Here is a 21,346-nt window from a genome sequence, read left to right on the forward strand (position 1 = left end):
CACGCTACTGGCCATCAGAAAAAGGGGCAAACACGACTGTGCTGGAAGATCGGTGCTCAGTCAGTAAATGTGACACGGGCTGTGATTTTAAGTTGTGTAACGACATGGTGCAGCAATGTCATCAGCAACTGTGGTTGGCAAATCAGACATACCCAGTCGCAAAATGTGACATCGGCTTTACAGAGGTTGTCTTCCCAAGCATGAAAGTGGTGCCATATTCAGGCAAGACAGAACAGTGCAAAATGATAAAAGCACTTCATTCTAAAAGAGAGCTCTTCCACCCAGTTTCTAAGTCTGTTTTGTCCACAATGTTTGTAGTGAGATTTGAACCCACAACTTCAGGGACTGAAGTCCAAAGCCTGAACCACTACACCTCACTGTCCTTCAACATCACAGAATTTTATTGGAGAATTATATACCAAAATAAAATAATTTAGACATTTAAAATACTAATAACCAGTTATATTAATATTAACCCATGTAATTTACTTAACTAAATTAGCTCTACCATTATTTATCTGAATTAGCAAAATTACAAAACAAACAACAAACATTTCAAGAAGATCACATGCCTTCTATGTTTCTGAATTATGTTTATGACAACATAAAAAGAACAGGAAATAATCCATTTGATCATAAATTCTTAACACTGTTTTACTGAGCTAGGGGTGCATTCACTTGTCTAGTTACAGCTTCCCTTGACCCTTTATGGTAATTGTCACCTGTTGAAGTTATAGGTGGCAGTGCTTAGGTCTGATGGGAACAACTCAACTGAAGACAAACAGAAAGTTGATTAAGTTTGTGGCAGTCACTTTTCTAAGGACAACTACTTGCAGCCTAAGGGTAACACTCCTGAAACCTACTGCAGCACCAAGCATTACCCTGTGGAGCCCCTGCACTGCAGACGAAAGTGAACTGGGGTGAAAGGCAGAGCTACACTGTATGTCACTTATTAGTAAAGTGAACACTGCATAAAGCAGCAGCCACTCTTAGGCAGACCAGCATGGTAGCACAGCTGTTAGTGCTACAGATGCAGCCTGTGTTTAAATCTCACACCCAGACATTGCCCATGTCTGAAATGATTTTCCCTAAGGAGCATGGGGATTCTAAATTAGTGTGAGGAGGAGTGTGGATGGATATGTGTGAGTAGAAATATAATACAAGATTTTTCATGTAAGTAAAAGCAAAGCTTAAGCTCAAAGATCGCTCTCAAAAGAGTAACAGCAATTGCAGCATTCACAACGTTAGCTACAAGTAACCAACACTAGGTGGGGAGCATAGTCAGACTTCTTTCAATATGGCAGAATCTCAATTTTTGTCCCAAAAATCATAATTATATGGATTTGACATTTTATAATATGTATGCAATCTCCAGATGTGGATCAATGCTCAAGAAGCAGTGACCCGTAGGCACCGTTTTAAACATCATATTTATATATATATATATATATATATATATAAAAAACTACTGGAATAAATCATATTGTCGAGACAAGCAACTAAATCAGAGGGGAGCAGAAATCACAGCAAATGTGATATATTATTTTTCAGGAGCAATCCACAGACTTAATTCATACGAGGCACAATAGGACCCAAGAGTACAAGATCAGACACATGGAAAGCAGCAACTTCAACACAAGTCTCCCACACCATATTAACCTGATTGGCTGATTTTAGTCAAAGTCATTTGAGGCACATTTTAATCCTTTAAAAATAAATATTTGAAACTCCCATCTAATGAATACATTCAAAAAATAAAAAAAGGGCATTCTCACACATGGGTGTACAGGCACTATATAAGGTGCTTAAAAATGATAATCCAAAGGCCACTTTGTGCTTAACTTTTGCTTTATTTTCGGGTGATTGGGAGGACACAACACCTTCATGATAATGAAGTGCAGACATGAAGCCATCACTTGATTAAAGGTCTAAAATTTTACAGCAAAGTAACCAAGAAAGAATGACTGATTTAACTGACCCAGGACTATCTGTACAACCTGCCTGAAGAACGGTCCTGAGTTGCCTCAAAAGCCTGCAAATTGTAATCTGTTCCATTAGCCAATAAAAAGGTGTCATTCTGCCTGACTTCACATTGCATTCATAATGGATGACACGGTACAACACCCTACTACTATATACTACACCCAAAATTTAACTTACTGAATACTACAATCAAACCTTAAGATTTCATTCAACTATGAAAGCAGTGGGCTTTATCTAGCAACCACGTCAAGGAAACCATTTGCATTCTTTTGTTCTGTTGCTAAAGCTTTAAAAGCATATTACACAAAATATGCAAAGGTAAATGATAACAATGGAGCTAACCTCTCGAGGTTGTAATATTCCAGCCACATGTTGGCGTACTTTGCATTTCCTTTGGTCATGATGCTATCCCACAATTCTCTAGCTTTCTGGATGTTTTTGCAGTGTGACGCCTAGAAAGTGAGAGAGGGGGAAGGGGGAAAAATATTGCTTTTTTTTGATTGCTTCAATATATCATGCCAAGTAAATCAAATTTCAAAAACATTTTTCGTGTTCTTAACAATCATGACTAAACCACCAAACATTCAATACTGGTCCAACCCTGTGTCTAAGGAAAAGTGGACATTTACCTCTTTTAAAAAAAAAAAAATCTCACGAGAAAATACAGGGTGTTTGATCTGAAGTGGAAAAGGCAATAAGCAAGCAGAAGAAGTGGTGCCAACTCCCAGACTGCAACAGTGCAAAACACAGAATGGTGACGGGAGCATAACGCTGCATCCCCCAATCTCTGCAGGACTGGACAGATGCTCAAGGTGCAACCATGAACAGAGTATTCCTGGTTAAGCGTCACTTGGTAAAGTTCTCGAATAGATTTGATAAAAGATTTTTCATTTATGTTCAGTAGAATGCCTAGTGGGGGCTGGGTGGTCTCATGGCCTTGGAATCCCTGCAGATTTTGTTTGTTTTTTTTCTCCAACCCTCTGGAGTCTTTTTTTTTTTTTTTTCTGTCCTCCCTGGCCATCGGACCTTACTTTACACTATGCATGTTAATTTGTACATTTTTTTCTCTTTTCTTTCTTCATCTTGTAAAGCACTTTGAGCTACATCATTTGTATGAAAACGTGCTATACAAATAAATGTTGTTGTTGTGACATGGGCTCTTACGAAATGAATGCAGGAAAGACAGACATGCTAATCTTAAAACTTAAACAAGTTCAAATGTTGTATGCTGATGAGAGTTCATGCAAGTCTGAATTTTACTGTGCTCTGTACATTTGACAATAATGACCAGATAAACCCATAAGATAAATTGATTTTCCGCTAACACATACACGGAGGATAAACATGAACCTTGAAGTTTAATAATTCATTGTGTGACACTTACTGACAAGAAGGACAAAGACTGAACTTTGGGAAAATCCCTTCACGTTTCTAGGCCTACTTTTACATAATTTAAAAAGGGCACTGGTGGCATTTCCTTTTTTAAGCCAAGAATATTTAAAATATACTTTTTAATTATGTAGTTCAAATTTTGTTTTGCTTTACAAATCTAAAATACGTAAAAATTGTCATATGTAGGTGTGTTACTTCTTTAGATTTGAGGTTATATTTTGAACAAATCTTGTTTTCTGTTAATGTAAGAATCCACAGTTTAATGTTTGACTAGTAATACTTGCTGATCATAGCACCATAAACCTCTGACATGCTCAATTGCATTTGAATGTGTTTATTTAACAATATTTTAGTTAAAAATTACATGAGTCTTTCACATTGTGAGCATGTGACCGAGTGCCCTTTACATGTTCCTTGTGTTTCACAATTAATACAAAAAATTTTCATAAATGTTTTTGATATTGTTTGCTGTTGTCCAGTGCTGTTCACCACAGATGTTTATTCCATCAGAAAATTTATCTCCATTCTGCATGAAAAATTGGGATAAATTTCTTTTAATATAATTTTTGGATGGAAAATTCATTTAAACCAAAAGACTCTAAGTCTTGTGACAGAAAAGCAAGCAATGTGGTTGGTTAAAAAAAAAAAAAAAATCCCAACGGTCAATCATCCCATGACAGAGAGAATCATGGGTAAAAACAGCAGTGAAAAGTCAGCTATGTTTTTGCCTCTTATTCATCTGTTTATTTTATATCTTATTTGCATTAGCTGTCCACAACCCTGAGATGGACTGCAGGTTTCAGAATCCTAGGTTAGGAGTCAGCAGTGTTGCAGCATTAACAGGAGGCACTCTATACATGTACAAAGGAGCTCTTCTACTCAATATCAAAAGGCCTTATATTGCAGAAGCTATACTAAACTAGACAAATGAACCTTCTACTTCTTCTTAACAATGGACCACATCTACAAGAGCACTGACACAAGACAGATAACAACCCTCATGCCAGTTTCAGATGCACACCCTTCATCCAATGTCTAATTGTGACAGTATTGATACACCATTAAAGTAATTAGGAGTAAACGTCTACCTCGATTCTTGCCCAGTTCTGCATTATAGTACAGGAGGGATCCCCACTTTCGCTGAACCCTGCAGAAGCAGACACAAAAAGAGAGAGAAGTCAGTAAAAAGCGAAACAGCATTTACAGAAAACACCTGCTTGAATGTCAACGGTGCCCACATGTCTCATATCACTAATTCATTCACCTTGATTGTGAGCCTAGAGTAATAAGCAATAAGTAAATAAAGGCAACTTTAACTTCACTTACGCTCTTCCACATCTTGTTTAATGTACTCCAGAGCCCGGGCATAAGTTGACCTTAGCTCTTCTAATTCCTTTGATGACTCTATAAAGCAAATAAAATAATGAGTGTTATTTACAATGAATACGACTATCTTTTAACACAATTTCATACTACAGAGGACCTTTATGATTTCTAGTTGCAATCCAAAAAGATAAAGACCACACACATGTAGACACTAAACAATGCTGTGGAAATAAACTATAAATATTTAAGTACTATATTAATTCCTGCATCTAAAACGGAGACAGTAAAGTTTCAAGTAGGAAAGACACTGCAACACACACTTGACTAGTGCAAAGTTTATTTTAACAAATCAAAGCCCAATAATCCAATGACCTTGTTAAAAAGCTGCCTTGGTCACTGCAATACAAAATCTCAAATGTTGAAAACTTTAAGTAGCATATATATTTTCATCAGTCTAAAATCCTTTAAGAGTCTGATGTATCCTAGAACTAATGCAAATCAATGTTACTTTCTGCTGTGAACATTTGCATTTTCACCTTCAATGTCTTCACTATACTCAACACTAAATCACTGACATTCAGCATTTGAAGAAATTTCCTTAGCTCAGATATGAATTAACATTTACACACAGTGAAGAAATAAAATCAGTAACATGTCTTAACATTTGCACAAGTGAGCCACTTCCTTGTAACAATTCTGAACAAAACTTGGTGTGCACTGCTGCGCAGATGAAGGCCAAGAAAAGAGCACAATGAGCCAGTCATCTCTTGCTTTAGTTGTTGCTCACGTACATGTAACTGTATTGGGAGGTTAGAATTGTTGCATAATAAAAATAAGCAGTTAAGAGGTGCAGTATATTGAACCTGCACCACCTAACATGTTAATTAATGTTTTCTTTGACACATACTAATATACAAGCTGGTATTATATTTAATCCACAATGATCCAAAAACAAAGCAAAGCATTGCCAGACAAACATCAATGCATTTTAAATTTGTGTTGAAAATTATCTATCTATCTATCTATTATAAAAAGAAATCCTGTCCTGGACAGCAAAAAGCAAGTCTACGATACGTGATCTTCTCTGGAGACATTTTAAAGACCCGCGAGACCAAAGACACGCCCTATTTACAATCTATCAAATAGGACAATAGGCAGCAAAACATTCAGTCTTGTGAAGGATTGGAGCACACACAGATCCAGGGCTCTCAGCGCATATAAAGCGTATAAGGACAGTACGTTATAAATTAAATGTCGACATATAAGCGAAGAAGAAAGCAGCGCGGAGAAAAGAGACTCAAATGCGTTGGACAGAAAAAAGAACAAAAAAGAATAATCAAAGTGCAAATTCAGAAAATAAGGAAAGTAATTATCAGCCCGGAACAAGTGGAATTGAAAAAAAAGCACGTCCAGTCCGGCTCAGAATTAAAAGACAATGAGTAAAAGACAAAGTAGAACTTCATAAAGACATTTACAAATGTTAGCGCTAAACACATGCAGAGCAGGTTAGAGACTATGAAACCAGTGAAATTAGAAAGGCTCAAAACAAACAAAACAAAAAAAATGGCATGATACACGTGGAGAAAGGTAAAGGATATGAAAGTAGGAAAATTAGAAAATATAAAAAAGAAAGTAAAGATCGCAGTAGCGCAAACAAACTGCCTCATTTAACTATGCACCAGTCTAACTTTGGTTTTGCACAATAATTACTACACTATTGCACCTTAACACTTAATTCTACTTTATTCACATAATTGTACTTATTTATTATGTTCTACTATACTGTTATTTTTCAGTCTATGACTTTTTGTTAATCTAACTGATATTCTTCTAACTTTGCACAGTTTTTGATAAACGGATCACGATGCATTTCACTGCGTGTTGTCCTGTATAACTATGCATGTGACAAATAAAGAATCTTGAGAATTTCAAAAATGGAGTTTACTGCACATGCATTTATTGGTTACTTTGTTCATGTATATATATTTATCTGTCTGCTAATTTAAAAAGCTACATTTACCCCAGGAGTCAAAAACGTTCTGTCTAGCCCTTGTCCAAAAACCTAGACAAAAGCTGGGGTATCACCTTGGTAACCCCATGTACTTTTGGAACTGTGAGAGGAAAATAGCACGACTTTACAGACAGGAGTCCAATGCAGGACTCGACTTACTTTCTTACTTTGTAAAAAAAAAATTATTAACTGCTGATGATGTAGAGCGTTTTGTCTGTGCTGAAATTCCAAACAGAGAAACCTATCCTGACCTCATTAAAAAGATTCAGCATATTGGGACTCGCAAGATTACAAATTTGTTTTTACAGAAGTTCTGAAATAAAAGTGAAACTAATGAAATAGCAACAATTCAAAGAAAAAAAAAAATCTTAAAAGTGTGTATCCAGAAAACCAAACATGGGGTTTGGCGAGCAAAGCGAGCAGGGGGCGAAGCCCCCTAGTTATAGTAAAAATTACAATGTGACCCTATAAGAATTCATCTTTTTGTATAAACAAGACAGAATCATTACCAAATGCATGTGGTCAATCACATATTTTGAGTAAAACAGCAAATCAACAATTCCATAAAGAGCTCTTGTTCTTTTTACTGTTCAGTGTTAATTTAGCAGTGTGAGTAAATGAAGTAACAACAACATTGGCTGGCATGCCGTGGAAGTTAAAACTGTTGAACATGTAAAGAATGTTATGCCTTCAAGAAGCAATCATAGGAGAACGCACTACATTAGGAAAAACTTTAAATACAACAGACATTTTTTATTAAAATTTCAGCTATTAATAAAGGATATACACCTGAGGGGGGAAAAAAGATAGAGGATCAGCACCTACAATGCAAGACCTCCTCAATGCATGGGCTGGACTTAAAGATAAACGACACAGCCCATTGGTCACAACTTGTTAGCAGATGCAGTGCAACTAAGTTGTGTTGCGGACCTCTGCAGTTACCTCCAAAACTGGGCTTACTGTCTCTGTCCAATGGGTGGAATACTGTACATCTCGCTGTACTCCTTTACACTGACAGAACTAGATCCAAAGCTCTTCCAATTCGGCACCATAGTTGTCTCTAAGATCAAATGTGGTATATCACACATACACGTGTGTATAAATGAGAGCTTTTTGTTAAATCTAAACAGCTTATTCTGACACACAAGCAAACACCAGGTTAGACACTAACAGACTGACCTGCTTTGTGTCTCAGTATTGTAGGAATTCTCTGGAGGAGTCTTTACAGCACACACGTGCTTTCAGTCTAAACAGCACTTCGAAGTGCTTCCATGTACAGGGGAGCTTAGAGAGACACACACGCGCACGCACACACACACTTATTTTTTAATAATTGGGAGTATAGGCAGATTAGGAGTCTGTGAATAATCTTTGAAAAAGAAACCAGGGCAGCACCCCACTTCACTGAGCAGACTTATTAGTCGAAACTGAATTCTGCCTACCTAACATCAGAAGTGCGCTATCATCTTCATAACAAGACTTCATACCTTTACTAAAATCCACTCGTCTCCTTAGATAGTCAAGGTACGCCTGCCAAATATCAACATAGTCTGTAGCCTGGATAAATCCCGCATTTATTGCTTTGTCAAAGGTATCTGAAAAATAAAGTAAAAAAAAAAAATAATAAGCATGTGGCAACAATTATAAAAAATATACAGTCAGCATTTTCTTGTAGATGGTATACAGGTTTTGCAGCTTAACAATACAAAAAAAAAAAAAGCTTGGACATGAGCGTCAGTAGGCTTTGTGCCCTACGAACCAAGTTACACAAAACTATTCTTTAACATTTCAGTAATATTTACTGCTCTTGATGCAGATCTTTCTAACCATAAAATTAACCATAATTAATTGCAGAATTACAGTATTTGAGGGTTCCTCTAGAGTGACTCTTTCTCTTGCACGATTTGGCTCAAACATTAATCAGCCCATTGTCATCTCATAGCAGGCTTAAGTTTCGAGTTTGGCATTTTTTCATCCATTTTAGCACTAGACCGTCCTCAAGAAACTGACACACAGACACACACCCATCATCGAGATATTGATGTTTTCGGTATCAGGGGACCCTAAAACGTCGAGATCCATCGAAAACCGGTTATCGAATTCTTTGACAAATCTAAAGCTTTTCGCTCCTCCACCATAGACGATAGGTTATGGTGGGGGGTGCGCAAAGCAATATTTCGATTAAAAGACAAGCTACTTGTACTGATTACTATATACACACACACACACAACACCAACTTTATTACTATTCTAATTTGCAAACAAATCACATAACCATTCCAAGAGCACCCAATTCCTTGGTATGTGCTGAAACGTTAATATTCATGCTCCTGAAAAATGTCAGTGTGCTTTACAATCCTTTCTTAAGAAGTGCACTCATAGGAAGTTAATTAATAAAAACCACATTTGTACCAAAGTAATTACCATAATGGGAGATCATAACCAGCTACCCCATATAACCCTGCCCTGGATAAGCAGGGTAAGAAGATGGATGAAGGAATGAATAAAACTGGCAACAGTAAATATAAATTTAAAGTGTATAAAGCTGTATGCAATCAAAGCAAAGAAAACTGAAAGAGTCACGTGCTGATCTACAAAAAATAAAATACCAAACAGTCCAGCCAGACATAAAATTATCAACATCAAAAGAGTATGAGAAGGCTTCAGATTTCAACTGTACTGAACTACAAATCTTGACAAGAGATCAGAACTGGACATTATGATGTTTTTAATGGGTATTTAAATAGCAGGGCTTTGTTATTGTGACAAACTGTTGCTTCCACACAAGGGTTTATGAGAGTAACAATATTAGAATAATGCTGACACCACTCACTTTCAATGTATTATACATGAAACATCAATCAGAAAGGATGTAATCGCTTGTCAGGTGGAGGTTTGCTCACGGGGTGGAGCGGGTGACGATTTTTTGTCCTGTTGCTCTTTAAATAACTGACACCTTGTATTAAAAGCCTGTCTTTCTTTAAGATTTCATTTTTTAAATCCTGGTACTACTGGACTTGAGCCAAAAACACCAGCAACAGTCACATTTTGACACTAAATTATGTTGACAACAGTTAGCAAACCTAAAAAAAAAAAGCAACATGAAAAGGCAATGCCTCAAGTTACCTGACACAGTTTTATGTTCAGATCCGTGTCTCTCTAGGGCTAAAAGGTAATTCTTCCACAGCCCTATAGTCCATGGACAGTTTCGGACAGCACGCTCATGGGCTGAAAGTACCATATCTTTAATCTTCAACTGCCGATCCTTGACAGAAAACAAGTAGAGGTATTTTGTCATCTAGGTGACCTTGATGCACAACAAATAAAGTAACCAACCAAATAATCTTTTCTGTGGAATTGACAGTCCTTGTATATATGTATAACCACAAGAGATTTCCCAAACCTCTAATGTCAGTAGAAGAGAGGCTTTTCAATAAATCAAATGGTTACTTACAAGATACTGCGTGTATTTGGCCCATAGGTCAGGGACAAGGCAGTTCTCTGACAGAGCACGCTCAAAGATGATTTGAATCCGAGCTGGATCTCCTTCTTTCATTTCGTAATCAATATAAGACTGATATTCTGCAAGCTTTGGAGAATCAGCAACCAACTATAAGAAAACAGACAAAACTAGTTAAACTGTGTTATTAATTAATGAAATATGGTGCAGTGTCCAATTAACTGTGATTACAGAGTACTTAAGGCTCGTACCAAACAATTCATTTATAAATATGTGAGCCTTTTTTCATAATTACCTGAATTTTATTTGACATTATTAAAGCAGGAGAATTTCATACTTAGGAGTATGTTGCAGCAGAGTGTGTTCTAGCATGGAATTCACTGAAGTTCATATTTTTAAACTAACTATTGCATACAAAAGTACTTAAGGTTTTTCCATATTGATTGCACTGAATTACCTTTGACATTTAATGTACAATTTATCAACTCAACTGGAATGCTGGTTAAAACATGAGACATTTGCTTTTAGTGAATGACTTGGGACACCCAGCATTTGATCCGAGCTTGCTCTAAACAGACATAGAGATTCTCAAATGCTTCTCTCCACTGTGACAATGGGGAAGACTGTGCAGATCAATGCAGATTGCTGTACAGTGGAACCTCGGTTCACGAACGTCTCGGTACACGTACAAATCGGTTTATGACCAAAAAGTTCGCCAAACTTTTGCATCTGTTCACGACCACACACTCGGTACACGAACAAGCCAGGTTCCCTTTCAGTTTGTACGTGTTCAGTCTATTCCTGTGCATTTCCGAGCAAGAGAGAGAGAGCGAGAGAGACACACACAGGCACGCGAGAGAGAGAGAGACACACACACATACACACACAGGCCCGAGAGAGAGACAGACACACACACAGGCACGCGAGAAAGAGACACACACGCACACGAGAGAGAGAGAGACACACACACAGGCGCGCGAGAGAGAGAGAGACACACACAGGCACGCGAGAAAGACACACACACACACACAGGCGCGCGCGCGAGAGAGAGAGAGAGAGACACACACACACACACACAGGCACGCGCGAGAGAGAGAGACACACACACACACACAGGCACACGAGAGAGAGAGACAGACGCACACACACAGGCAGCATGAGAGAGAGAGAGGGCTGGACTCATAAGGTAGGAAGGCAGTTAAAGAATGCACTGGGCTTGTGTTTGTTTTCACTTCTGTTTACAGCGATCGTTTCGTAGCATGCATTGTTGCAATGTTACTTTTCTTGGTGGTTTATTAAATTACGGATTTTTTCAAATGTTCATTTTTTAATCTGTGCTTAAAAATCATTTAAAAAAAGTGTTTTTAGCCAGCGGTTGGTAGCGCTATAGCGCGAACTATTGCAGTGTTAGTTTTCTCTGTTGTTCAAGGTTTTCTCAGTGTTATTCAATGTTTTTACATTTAGTTTACTATTAAGCTGTGCATTCTATGGTTTAATTAACTATATTTGTGCTTAAAAACTTTTAAAAAAAAAAATATTTACATACAGTTCGTATGGTCTGGAACAGATTAATTGTATTTACATACAATCCTATGGGGGGAATTACTTCGGTTCATGACCAAATCGAGTTACCACCAGAGTTTTGGAACGAATTATAGTCGTGAACCAAGGTTCCACTATCTCTACTTAATACACTAGTGGGTCAGGGAACTTAAAAAGAGTAAAATCACAATTATTACCAAAGCTTCTTCAAACGGCTTGGATTTCTCCATCTGCTGCAGAGCTTTTTTATAATTAAGCACAACTGTATCTGGGACAGGCTTCTCTGACCATTCTTCATACTCGGTGTACGTAGTCTCCATAGCTAAAAGGGTAGATTAAAGATGTAAACAGACCCAGGTTTCAAACAATTTTCGCTTAAACGGATATAAATGCAGCCTTAAACATCACCAAAAAAATAAATATATCACTAAACCATACCAAAGGATGGGATAGCCAACTGTCGACGGAAGATCGTGTGGATTCGTTCCATCTGGGAATTGAGAGCTTTCTGTTGCTCTTGGGTAGGAATACTACCAGGAGGAGGCTAGTAAATAAAATAATTAAGAATTAAATTATGGCTGACAAACACTCAAAGGACACAAAGCTCTACTTAGAGACCTGCTCCATCCTGAATGCAGAATAGTCAAAGAATTTCATAATGTTACTTCAGAGAAATTTGCAACTCTCACCATTGCAACCTAAATACTAAGATGGTCTTCTGATCAACTTCATACTACAATGTATGAAAGCAGGCTGACTTAATTTAATGAAAGGACAACCACCTAAAGCTCCCTAATACACAAAAGCTGGGCCCATCCACAAAAGATGAACTTCATGGTCATCACTTAAAAATGAGCATGCGTCAATTCTTGCCACCGGTTTTTCAAAGTAATTTGATGGACATGCTCCCATTTATTATCAGTTGTTTGAGAAGAGAATTACATGTTATAATAAACTCGCTGTTCTACCCGGCCTTGCCTGGATATGTGATAAAATGTATGATACATGTGCAAAATTAATAAAAAGCATATCTGACACTTATGACCTCCTCACTGTGACATAAAGACATGCATTTTTAGTATTACTTAATATCTAGAGCTTCTTAGCTTAAGTCCTTGTGAAGTTTTACTGCAAAATTAAAGGTAAGATTTACAGGGGAAAAAAAAAAAGGTTTGTAGCAAAGAATAACTGTAGAACACTAATAATTAATTCCGTAGTTCAGTAATAATATTGAAATGTTAGCCTGAGTGGAATGCGCCACAATCATAACATACAACTTGACTGTTGACGAGGCACAAATGTCCTCCTCTTGCTCCCTGTTTAGCTCTCTGGCAGACCCTCCATGAAGTGTCCACTCCCTCACTCCTGCTGTCTCATAACACTTTTGTTAATCCAGCTTAAACACAATCTCATCACAAACTGCTCATCCGCTCACTTTATTTATCCTAGACAAGAATTCCATATGACCTTTGTCATAAAATGACCATTCAAAAAAAAAAAAAAAAAAAAAAAAGGAACAGATTTTTAATACAGTCATTCATTAAAGAGTTATTGCATGGCAAATGTGGACATCTTGTTCTTTATCAACACAAGTAAATATGTAAAAAATCTCAATATTATGGTCAACATAAACACCTGAAATTGGTAGCATTTTGTTACAAAATCATTTCTAATGGAAGCAATAATCTAAGAATATAGTGCTGCACATTTACACAAATTTAAAATTGTTATATTCAAATTAATATAAATTTACCAGCTCATGAATATTTTAATTTTGTACAACCATGACAGGTTAACTAGGCTTGGAGCCGAGAGGTATATAATCTGTTATCTGAATAAAGTACGAGTTTTGCCAAAATAAACTGCTTTAGATTTGAATTTATTTATTGTTACTGTATTAATATATTGTCTCTAAACTTTAGTAAACTTCTGTACTTGCCTTACCAACACTTTGCAATTAAGTGTTTGTATTTTAAGAAAACATCTTTCCAATAATAATTTTTTTTGTTATATTATTTTTCTGACTTACTTGTGTAGCTTGCAGAATGACATTCTCAAATTCCCTGTAGGCCTCCCAGATAGAAGCCCCCTTGGTTATGTGTAAGCCAACAGCAGTCAGAGCGCTTTCAAATATGGCACGAGCCGAGTCAATACCCCCAGGCTTTCCAATGCCCCCAATTGAATACTGCGAATACTCCAGCCACACTTCAGGACCTGTAATAAATGACATAAGAAACTAAAATATATAGAGATGTATAGATATAGAAACAGATTTTTGCTATCGATATTATCTCCACCTATCTATACATAAAAGGTTGAGGGTTTTCTGTTAAAATAATTGTGATATTCTTAAAAAAAAAAAATCCAGCAAAAGGAATACTTTAATTCCTTTTGTACCTAATGAAGATTTAGCTAAAAACGATGAACATTTTTAGATTGCATAAAATATTTTGTGAGGTGCTATGAAATTGAGAGAAATATTCCATACAAGGTTCATATAAGGATTTGTGCGAGGAGACATGATGTTTGGTTTCCATTTACTGTCCCTACTATTTAAACAGAAAATCCTCTCAGTAATTCAATGTCAACAAGCCAAGTCCACCAGCACACTTACATATATAATCTTTGATTGCCTTCTCAAAGAGCTCACAGACTTTTTCTCGGTCGTCTTCGTCTTCTGCTACACGCATCTCATCTCGCAGCCAATCCAACCAAATTTCTGTGCAATTAAAAGTTGACACAGTAAAGCAATTTATGAAAAGGCATGAATTGTAACTACACACTATGGATGACCCTGCGCTAAAATGAAGAAAGATTACTCTGAGAACAAGTGACTAACACATCTACCTACTGCAAGAAAAAAAGGAAATAGCCATGGAAATGAAGCGAAGATCAATTGACAAAAAAAGTGGGGACTTCAGCAGAAGAATGCCTTTTAAATCAAAGAGTAAAGCAGGGTAGACTCAGCTTACCTTCTGTTAAAGGAAAGAGCTCGCTCATCTTCTGCCGTGCCCGTCGCAGCCTCACCAGCTCCCCTTCCTGCCGTAGCAGTTTAATCAAATCCACGTGGCAATTGTAGTCGTAAGCATTGATAGAAAGCTATCACAAACAGACATATGAGCACAAGCTTCAGTTTACTAAATGACCTTAGATACTAAATGACAAAAAAAATCATTTAAATTGAGACCGCTAACCCCGTCAGATGTTTAACTAAATTAACAAGGATGAGACAATAACACAATAAAAACAATTCTGAAACAACCCTTAGACAAAACACTCCTCCTAGTAAAGATTATTAGTGTACAGATAAAAAAAACTGCAACTTTTGTAATATTCCCAAACAATATTTCACCTGTTTAAGTTCGTAAGAGGTTCTTTAACGATTTTAAATAAAACAAACATGAAGAGAAAAAAAAGCACATTCTGGTAGTAGTCAATAGCGATAAAAAGTAACAAAAGTATATTTACACAACCAGCAAACACCAAGCATGCTTTAACATAATAAGCAGGTGTTGCCTTGTATTATTTTATAATGTTCTACCTATTGTCAACATTGTAGGCACATCATGATCATTTCTTAATGGCCTTGTTTCAAATCATTCAAATTCTGGAGTGCTGGATCACACATTTCTATTTCCTTTTTCAAGAGTAGGAAGTTACATAAAACACTACCTTAAATGACAGAAATTGGTTTACTGAGGTTAGTATTTTAATACACAAATAAAAAGAAAGCAGCCAACTATCTAAGGCACATTCCACACAGGACATACAGGGTTTTCTCCAGGTGGGCTAACTGGAGGCGCTATGTTGCTCTAAAAAGTGCGGATACGCCTCCAGAGATGTTTGGTTCCTGCCTTGTACTCAGTGACGCCAAACAGGCTCTGGCTCACAAAGTGCTGAACAGGATTAAATCACAAAAGTAGTGTAAGCAAAGAGACAAAACTGATATACAGTTTTTCCTGGATCCAAAATAGATTTTATCATCATTCTTTGGATTTCTATGGTAATTCCAGTGCTTAAGCCATCCACTCTGTTAACATCAGGGATCCTCAGTCATTGCCCTGGATGGTTATAAAAACTGCAGATTTTAATGGAGTCACTCTCTTAGTTGAAGGCTGACACCTGTCTTTTTATCAAGTGCTCTGGATCCAAAAGAACCTGGACTACAAGTTGTGGAAGAGACAAGGCTCGTAAATAAGAAATAAATAAATACAATTCAATAATGAGTAAGTATTAACCTTTGATTAAGAAATTGGCAGCAGTGTGCATCACTCCAGAATGAGACCTGAGCAGCCCATGCCCTACGTACAGTAAGTGGTATATTCTCTAAGCATTTGAAATGTCTTACAAAACCAACCAACCATTTGTAAATCTAAAGTCTGATCCATATAACCTTAAGACCTTAAAATGTTAAAGAATCAAAGGAAGACAAATGTGGTAATCATATACAGGTCAATAGATACAACAACAGTAAATATCAGAAATATAAGGCAAAACAGCAAAAAAAACAAAAAAAAACAAAAACAACAGCATGGAAGATATTTGTCCAAAATTTCTTCCAGCAAAAAGTCCATAAACCATTTCTAACAATCATCTATACATGCACCTTATAGTAAATAAGTCGAACAGTAAACATAGTAAGTACAAACTGTTCTCAGCAATGTTGCTGCAGATGTGATTCGGAAATTCTTTGCAACTAAAAGAAACCCTAATGGGTGCATAGAGGACTGTAGCCTGTGATGGACTCCCATCCCTTCTAGTTTTGTGCCTGCCTTTCACCCAATGCTGCCAAGACAGACTTCAGCTTCTCCACACTCCAAACTGGGAAAAGGAATGATGGATTAATGGCTGGCCAGCTAGGTAATAAATTAAAGCTCGGTGGCAAGCACATTTGGATGCTCATAATAAAAATGGAAACCCAGCACAAAAACAAATGGGCTGCAAATGCAAAAAGCATTTCATGGAGGCAATGCATTGATGCAGACCTGGGGGTGTACATCAATAAAAGGCTACAGTTCTCTTGGAACAAACAGGAATTCATGAGACTGTGTTCCTTTAATCTTGGCAACATCCTTTTCATTTTCTATAATTCTGTGGTGGCCACTGTGGCATGGGGCACTAGGCCGGTAATAATACGTCAAGAGAGGCCCACTGAATCACTAAGAAATGCTAGTGGGGCTCCTTTATACCAACAGCAATATGCTTTTTAGTGTCTTATTGGGTGTGTGAATGCACTGTTTACCTTTAGTCAAGTCAAATGTTCTCTTTCTTTGTAGTAATTCTGGTGGATTTGGGGGGGGGGGGGTATGGAGGCAAGAGAAAAACTTTGTTTTTTACATTTGTTTACAAAACAAAAACGAATATGTAACATTGATTTGTAATTACTTTTGAAACATTACTTCTGTCGCAAAGTTTCTAATGTTGTGAAGTATAATATAGAAAGGGTCATTGCCATTGAACAATGTGCTATCTGGGTTGAGTCCTGTGCCAGGAGGGTACCCATACTTAGTATGCCACTCCAACAGCATTCTGTATTGTGCTTTAGATGAAGTCAAAGAAGATGAAATAAACTAAATGCTAAGGGAAACTTAAGATGCATACAGCAGCAGAAACAAAATAAACAAAAATAAAGACTCACAGGACACATAATACAGTCAATAGCTATAGATGAATACATGATGAAAGGGACAATGATAATTGTCATGGGCAAATGGTTTACACTGATATAATATTCATAGTGCAGGTCTACCCCTGGAAAACAATAAGGAGAACAATTAATGTAACCGATTTATTGAGAACATTTGATGCAGATGTATTTTATGTGGCACACGTCACAGCGAACACCATTCTCGTGTACATAAGGAGTACAAAATCAATGGTTGTTGGGCAGGACTGACAGGTTTGAGGGGACCAATGCAAAAAGTGCACTACATAAAGGTACATGTGTCATGGACATCATCTAATACACATTTTCAAACAGGTTTGCCAGCCAAAGAACTCTGAAGAAAACCCACACCGCTTACTGAACGTAGCGAGTAAAGCGTTGGACTTCAAACCCCGAGGCTGTGGGTTCAAATCGCGCTACTGACGCTGTGCGACCACGAGCAGATCACCTCGGCTGTCTGTGCCAATTGGAAAAAATGAAAACAACTGGAGCGCAAATGCTGGAAGTCACGTGTCCGCCAAAAAAGTAAAAGAGAACGTCAACCGAATGCACGGAAATCTCGGGATAAACGTGTGAATGGTGTCTCAGAGGTCGACAGCCAGAAGGGCTGTCACACATCGGTCCGATCAGCGTGGTTGGTTGCTGCCGAAGCACGCTTCAGCTCGCAGGTTTTATTAAACATCTACGATTCTATTACGATGAAATTTAACCTCCATCTGCTAAACGGTCTCATTAGCTTCTTGCACAATGAAGTGGAATTCCCTTGAGTGCGACACTGGTTTCACATGGAAAAAACGAGTGACTTTTTGCAAATATTATAAAATACTGCGCCCGGCACCATAAAGCATCACGGTGTGAGTCACGACTGCTCGCTTTGCTTGAGTGGTTTTAGTTTGCATTTTCTCTCGGATTATCTGCACTGACATCATCGCACTCCTCGGTTCATTCATTCCCCTACCTGTTCTTCTAAACGCTGGATCTCCGCTTCATTCTCCTTATCGTCATCAGAGGAATCTTCTTCATCGTCGTCCTCATTGGTACCTTCTACTCCCATTTCCCCTTCATCTTCGGACTCCATCTCTCGTTCCTGTCCTGCCGTCTCCTCCTCTTCTTCCTCCTCCATCTCTTGCACTTGGGGATCCTCGTCGTTCCCCGATGCCGCCATGTTGCGCCTCAATTGGCCTGGTAACAGGAAAGAGCTGCCCGACGTCGCGCCTGTACTGAAACTCAGTCAAACGTTAAGTGAGTAAACACAGTGTCGAGTGAATAAAAGTTAGGCTAGGGTTAAAATATTTTATAAAACAAGTTTATTATGTATAAAAATATAAAAGCGTTCATATTAGACATGCGGACTTCAGCGCGGTAGCAGGCGAACACTGCATTCCTTGCACGCTACAAACGTTGTTGTTTACGAGACCCTCCCTCAATTCTCGCGAGACGTCAGTTTGTACCGAGGCCAAAAAAGCGCCATATTTAAAGGTGCGGGTTATGTGTTTTAATGGAGCGCAAACGCGCAGTTGATTTAATAAGCAGTCTTTTCTTTGGTGCCACCCACCTTAAATACAATGGATATTATATACTTTGTGATGTTAGGAACACATTTTCATGTTACCTGCAAGTGGAATTCCATTGTACTATGTACACAAGCCAGTACACTTGGCTCGACATTTAGTGATTTGTTTACGGTGTTATTCAAAACCAATGTATTATCATTTTAATAAGTATATACACTGTTTCATAAATGTTATTTTTATCTGACAAATAGAAAATGAATGCTACGGAAACAACACTAGTTTAAGGCTCCCTTACAGAACTTTTTACTAAATCTAAATTACATTCATTAGGATATATTAATGGCCTCGGGCATGTCAATTATGTCCCTGCTGTTTTCGGTCCACGCGCTACCAGTACTCCATATATGCGAGTCGAAGACCTCACTGAGAAGTGGGCGGAGTCGAGTGTAGCCCCGCTGACGTCAGTTGTGTGGTCATCTGCCAGGTCCGCACTCGCGACATTTAGTTTTGTTTAAATCAGTAGACGGTAACGGCAGGGCTGGCACTTTACAGGGAATCGCCACATCTTTAGATGATCATCATCAAGCAGGAGGCGTAGGTGGAAGAGTTTCATGGGAGGCAAACATAGTTGTTTGGATATTTAGAATCGTGGACGGTGTGGTCTCTGTTCAGGTCCAGATGTGATGATATGTTCATCTACAGTATCCATTCTCTATGCCCACATTGTCACGAGCATGCATTTTTTTACATGCTTTCCCTAGTAGTAATCACTAAACCGTACTGTTTGGACAATATATTTTTCGGATTCGATATGGCATATTTTATCGACGTACTTAAATCTAAACCAGTTTATAAATATAGTGTATTTTAGGTATTTTATCATTTCAATTATGTGCATTTTAATGTGTGTCAGTCAGTCAATATCTGACCCACTCAGTCTTGAACAGGGTCGTGGGGGTCTTCTGAAGTTTATTCCTAGCTACCACAAGGTGCAAGGCAGGAACAAACCCTGGACAGGGTGCTAGTCCATCACATGGCCAACGCACACTTAAACCACACACTAGGGCCAACTTAGTATCACCAATCTACCTAACTTGTATGTGTTTGGACTGTGGGAGGAACCGGAGCACCAGGAGGAAACCAACTCAGACACAGGGATTTAATGAGTGTGCTTTTTATAATAATGCTACATTTTATGAGTCCTTCACGGTATATAATTAACAAACACGATATAAAAAATGCAACCTAAACAAAAACATGTTAAACAGGAAAAGAATTCTAATGACATTTATGAAAAAATATAAACATCTAGTATACAGTATATAATACTGTATATAATTAGTGTATAAATACACAATAAATATAAACATGTATTTTATAAAATATATATATATATATATTGTGACGGAACTGACAGTTTGCAGAGCCAGCAGACAGGGGCACCTATAAAAATAGCAAATTAATTAATTCCAACTGCACTTTTAAAAATAAAGGTGCCAGAGGGGTTCTTCAGAGCAATTGCATAAGGAAATCATTTTTGGTTCCTAAAAGACCCATCCACATGAAGGACCTGGAAAGAACCTTTATTTAAATCTGTGACAGGCTCCGTAGAGTGAATGACCACAAATAGATGGTAACGGATCTGTGAAATAGAAATGGGTCATGGTGCACTAGGCTGCCAATCTTCAGTCTTCCATACTATAAAGTGATTACCGGTTTCAGAGAATTTGACACGATAAGATGCATAAGTGTTGTTAAGCAGTTTCAGACGAACCTCCCTCACCTTTGTCCAATATCTGGGGGAGAATGACCAAGCTTTTCTAACAAACGTAATGACTTATTTCCACAAACGCTTGCTTCAAGGAGTGACATTTTTTAATCATGTAAAATTTACCTGTGTACTTGTGATGATAGATAGATAGATAGATAGATAGATAGATAGATAGATACTTTATTAATCCCAAGGGGAAATTCACATACTCCAGCAGCAGCATACTGATAAGGAAACAATATTAAAGAGTGATAAAAAATGCAGGTAAAACAGACAATAACTTTGTATAATGTTAACGTTTACCCCCTCGGGTGGAACTGAAGAGTCGCATAGTTTGAGGGAGGAACGATCCTCAATCTGTCAGTGGAGCAGGATGGTGACAGCAGTCTGTCGCTGAAGCTGCTCCTCTGTCTGGAAATGACACTGTTTAGTGGATGTAGTGGATTCTCCATGATTGACAGGAGCCTGCTCAGCGCCCATCGCTCTGCCACAGATGTCAAACTGTCCAGCTCCGTGCTTAATGGACTTGTATATCTCGGATTTAAAAAAAATAAAAAAAACTTGTGAAGTACAGCTTATTCTCTGTTCTGTTCAAACCAATGTGTGCTAATACCAGCAGCCCAAGCCAGGGGTTCTTAAATGTTTTAATCTGAGGACTCAAATTAGAACATCGGTACTGTAC

At 37.7% G+C, this 21,346-nt stretch overlaps 1 protein-coding gene across 1 annotated transcript in view; it reads right to left on the bottom strand.

Annotated features, from left to right (window-relative positions):
• sart3 (spliceosome associated factor 3, U4/U6 recycling protein) overlaps window positions 1–18,808 on the bottom strand; it is a 31,306-nt gene extending 12,498 nt beyond the window's left edge. Inside the window, exons 1-12 of the mRNA XM_028825337.2 lie at window positions 18,338–18,808; window positions 14,687–14,813; window positions 14,329–14,433; window positions 13,744–13,928; window positions 12,153–12,258; window positions 11,912–12,036; window positions 10,167–10,322; window positions 9,839–9,977; window positions 8,200–8,307; window positions 4,702–4,779; window positions 4,464–4,522; window positions 2,326–2,435 (exon numbers count right to left, since the gene is read on the bottom strand). Of these exons, the coding sequence (XP_028681170.2) occupies window positions 2,326–2,435; window positions 4,464–4,522; window positions 4,702–4,779; window positions 8,200–8,307; window positions 9,839–9,977; window positions 10,167–10,322; window positions 11,912–12,036; window positions 12,153–12,258; window positions 13,744–13,928; window positions 14,329–14,433; window positions 14,687–14,813; window positions 18,338–18,544 (1,505 nt within the window). The 5' untranslated portion in view covers window positions 18,545–18,808. The remainder of the gene's footprint in view (window positions 1–2,325; window positions 2,436–4,463; window positions 4,523–4,701; window positions 4,780–8,199; window positions 8,308–9,838; window positions 9,978–10,166; window positions 10,323–11,911; window positions 12,037–12,152; window positions 12,259–13,743; window positions 13,929–14,328; window positions 14,434–14,686; window positions 14,814–18,337) is intronic.
• Between the last annotated feature and the right edge of the window lie 2,538 nt (window positions 18,809–21,346).

The sequence above is a fragment of the Erpetoichthys calabaricus genome, chromosome 18 (assembly GCF_900747795.2).
Source record: "Erpetoichthys calabaricus chromosome 18, fErpCal1.3, whole genome shotgun sequence".
Taxonomy (NCBI): Eukaryota; Metazoa; Chordata; class Cladistia; order Polypteriformes; family Polypteridae; genus Erpetoichthys; species Erpetoichthys calabaricus.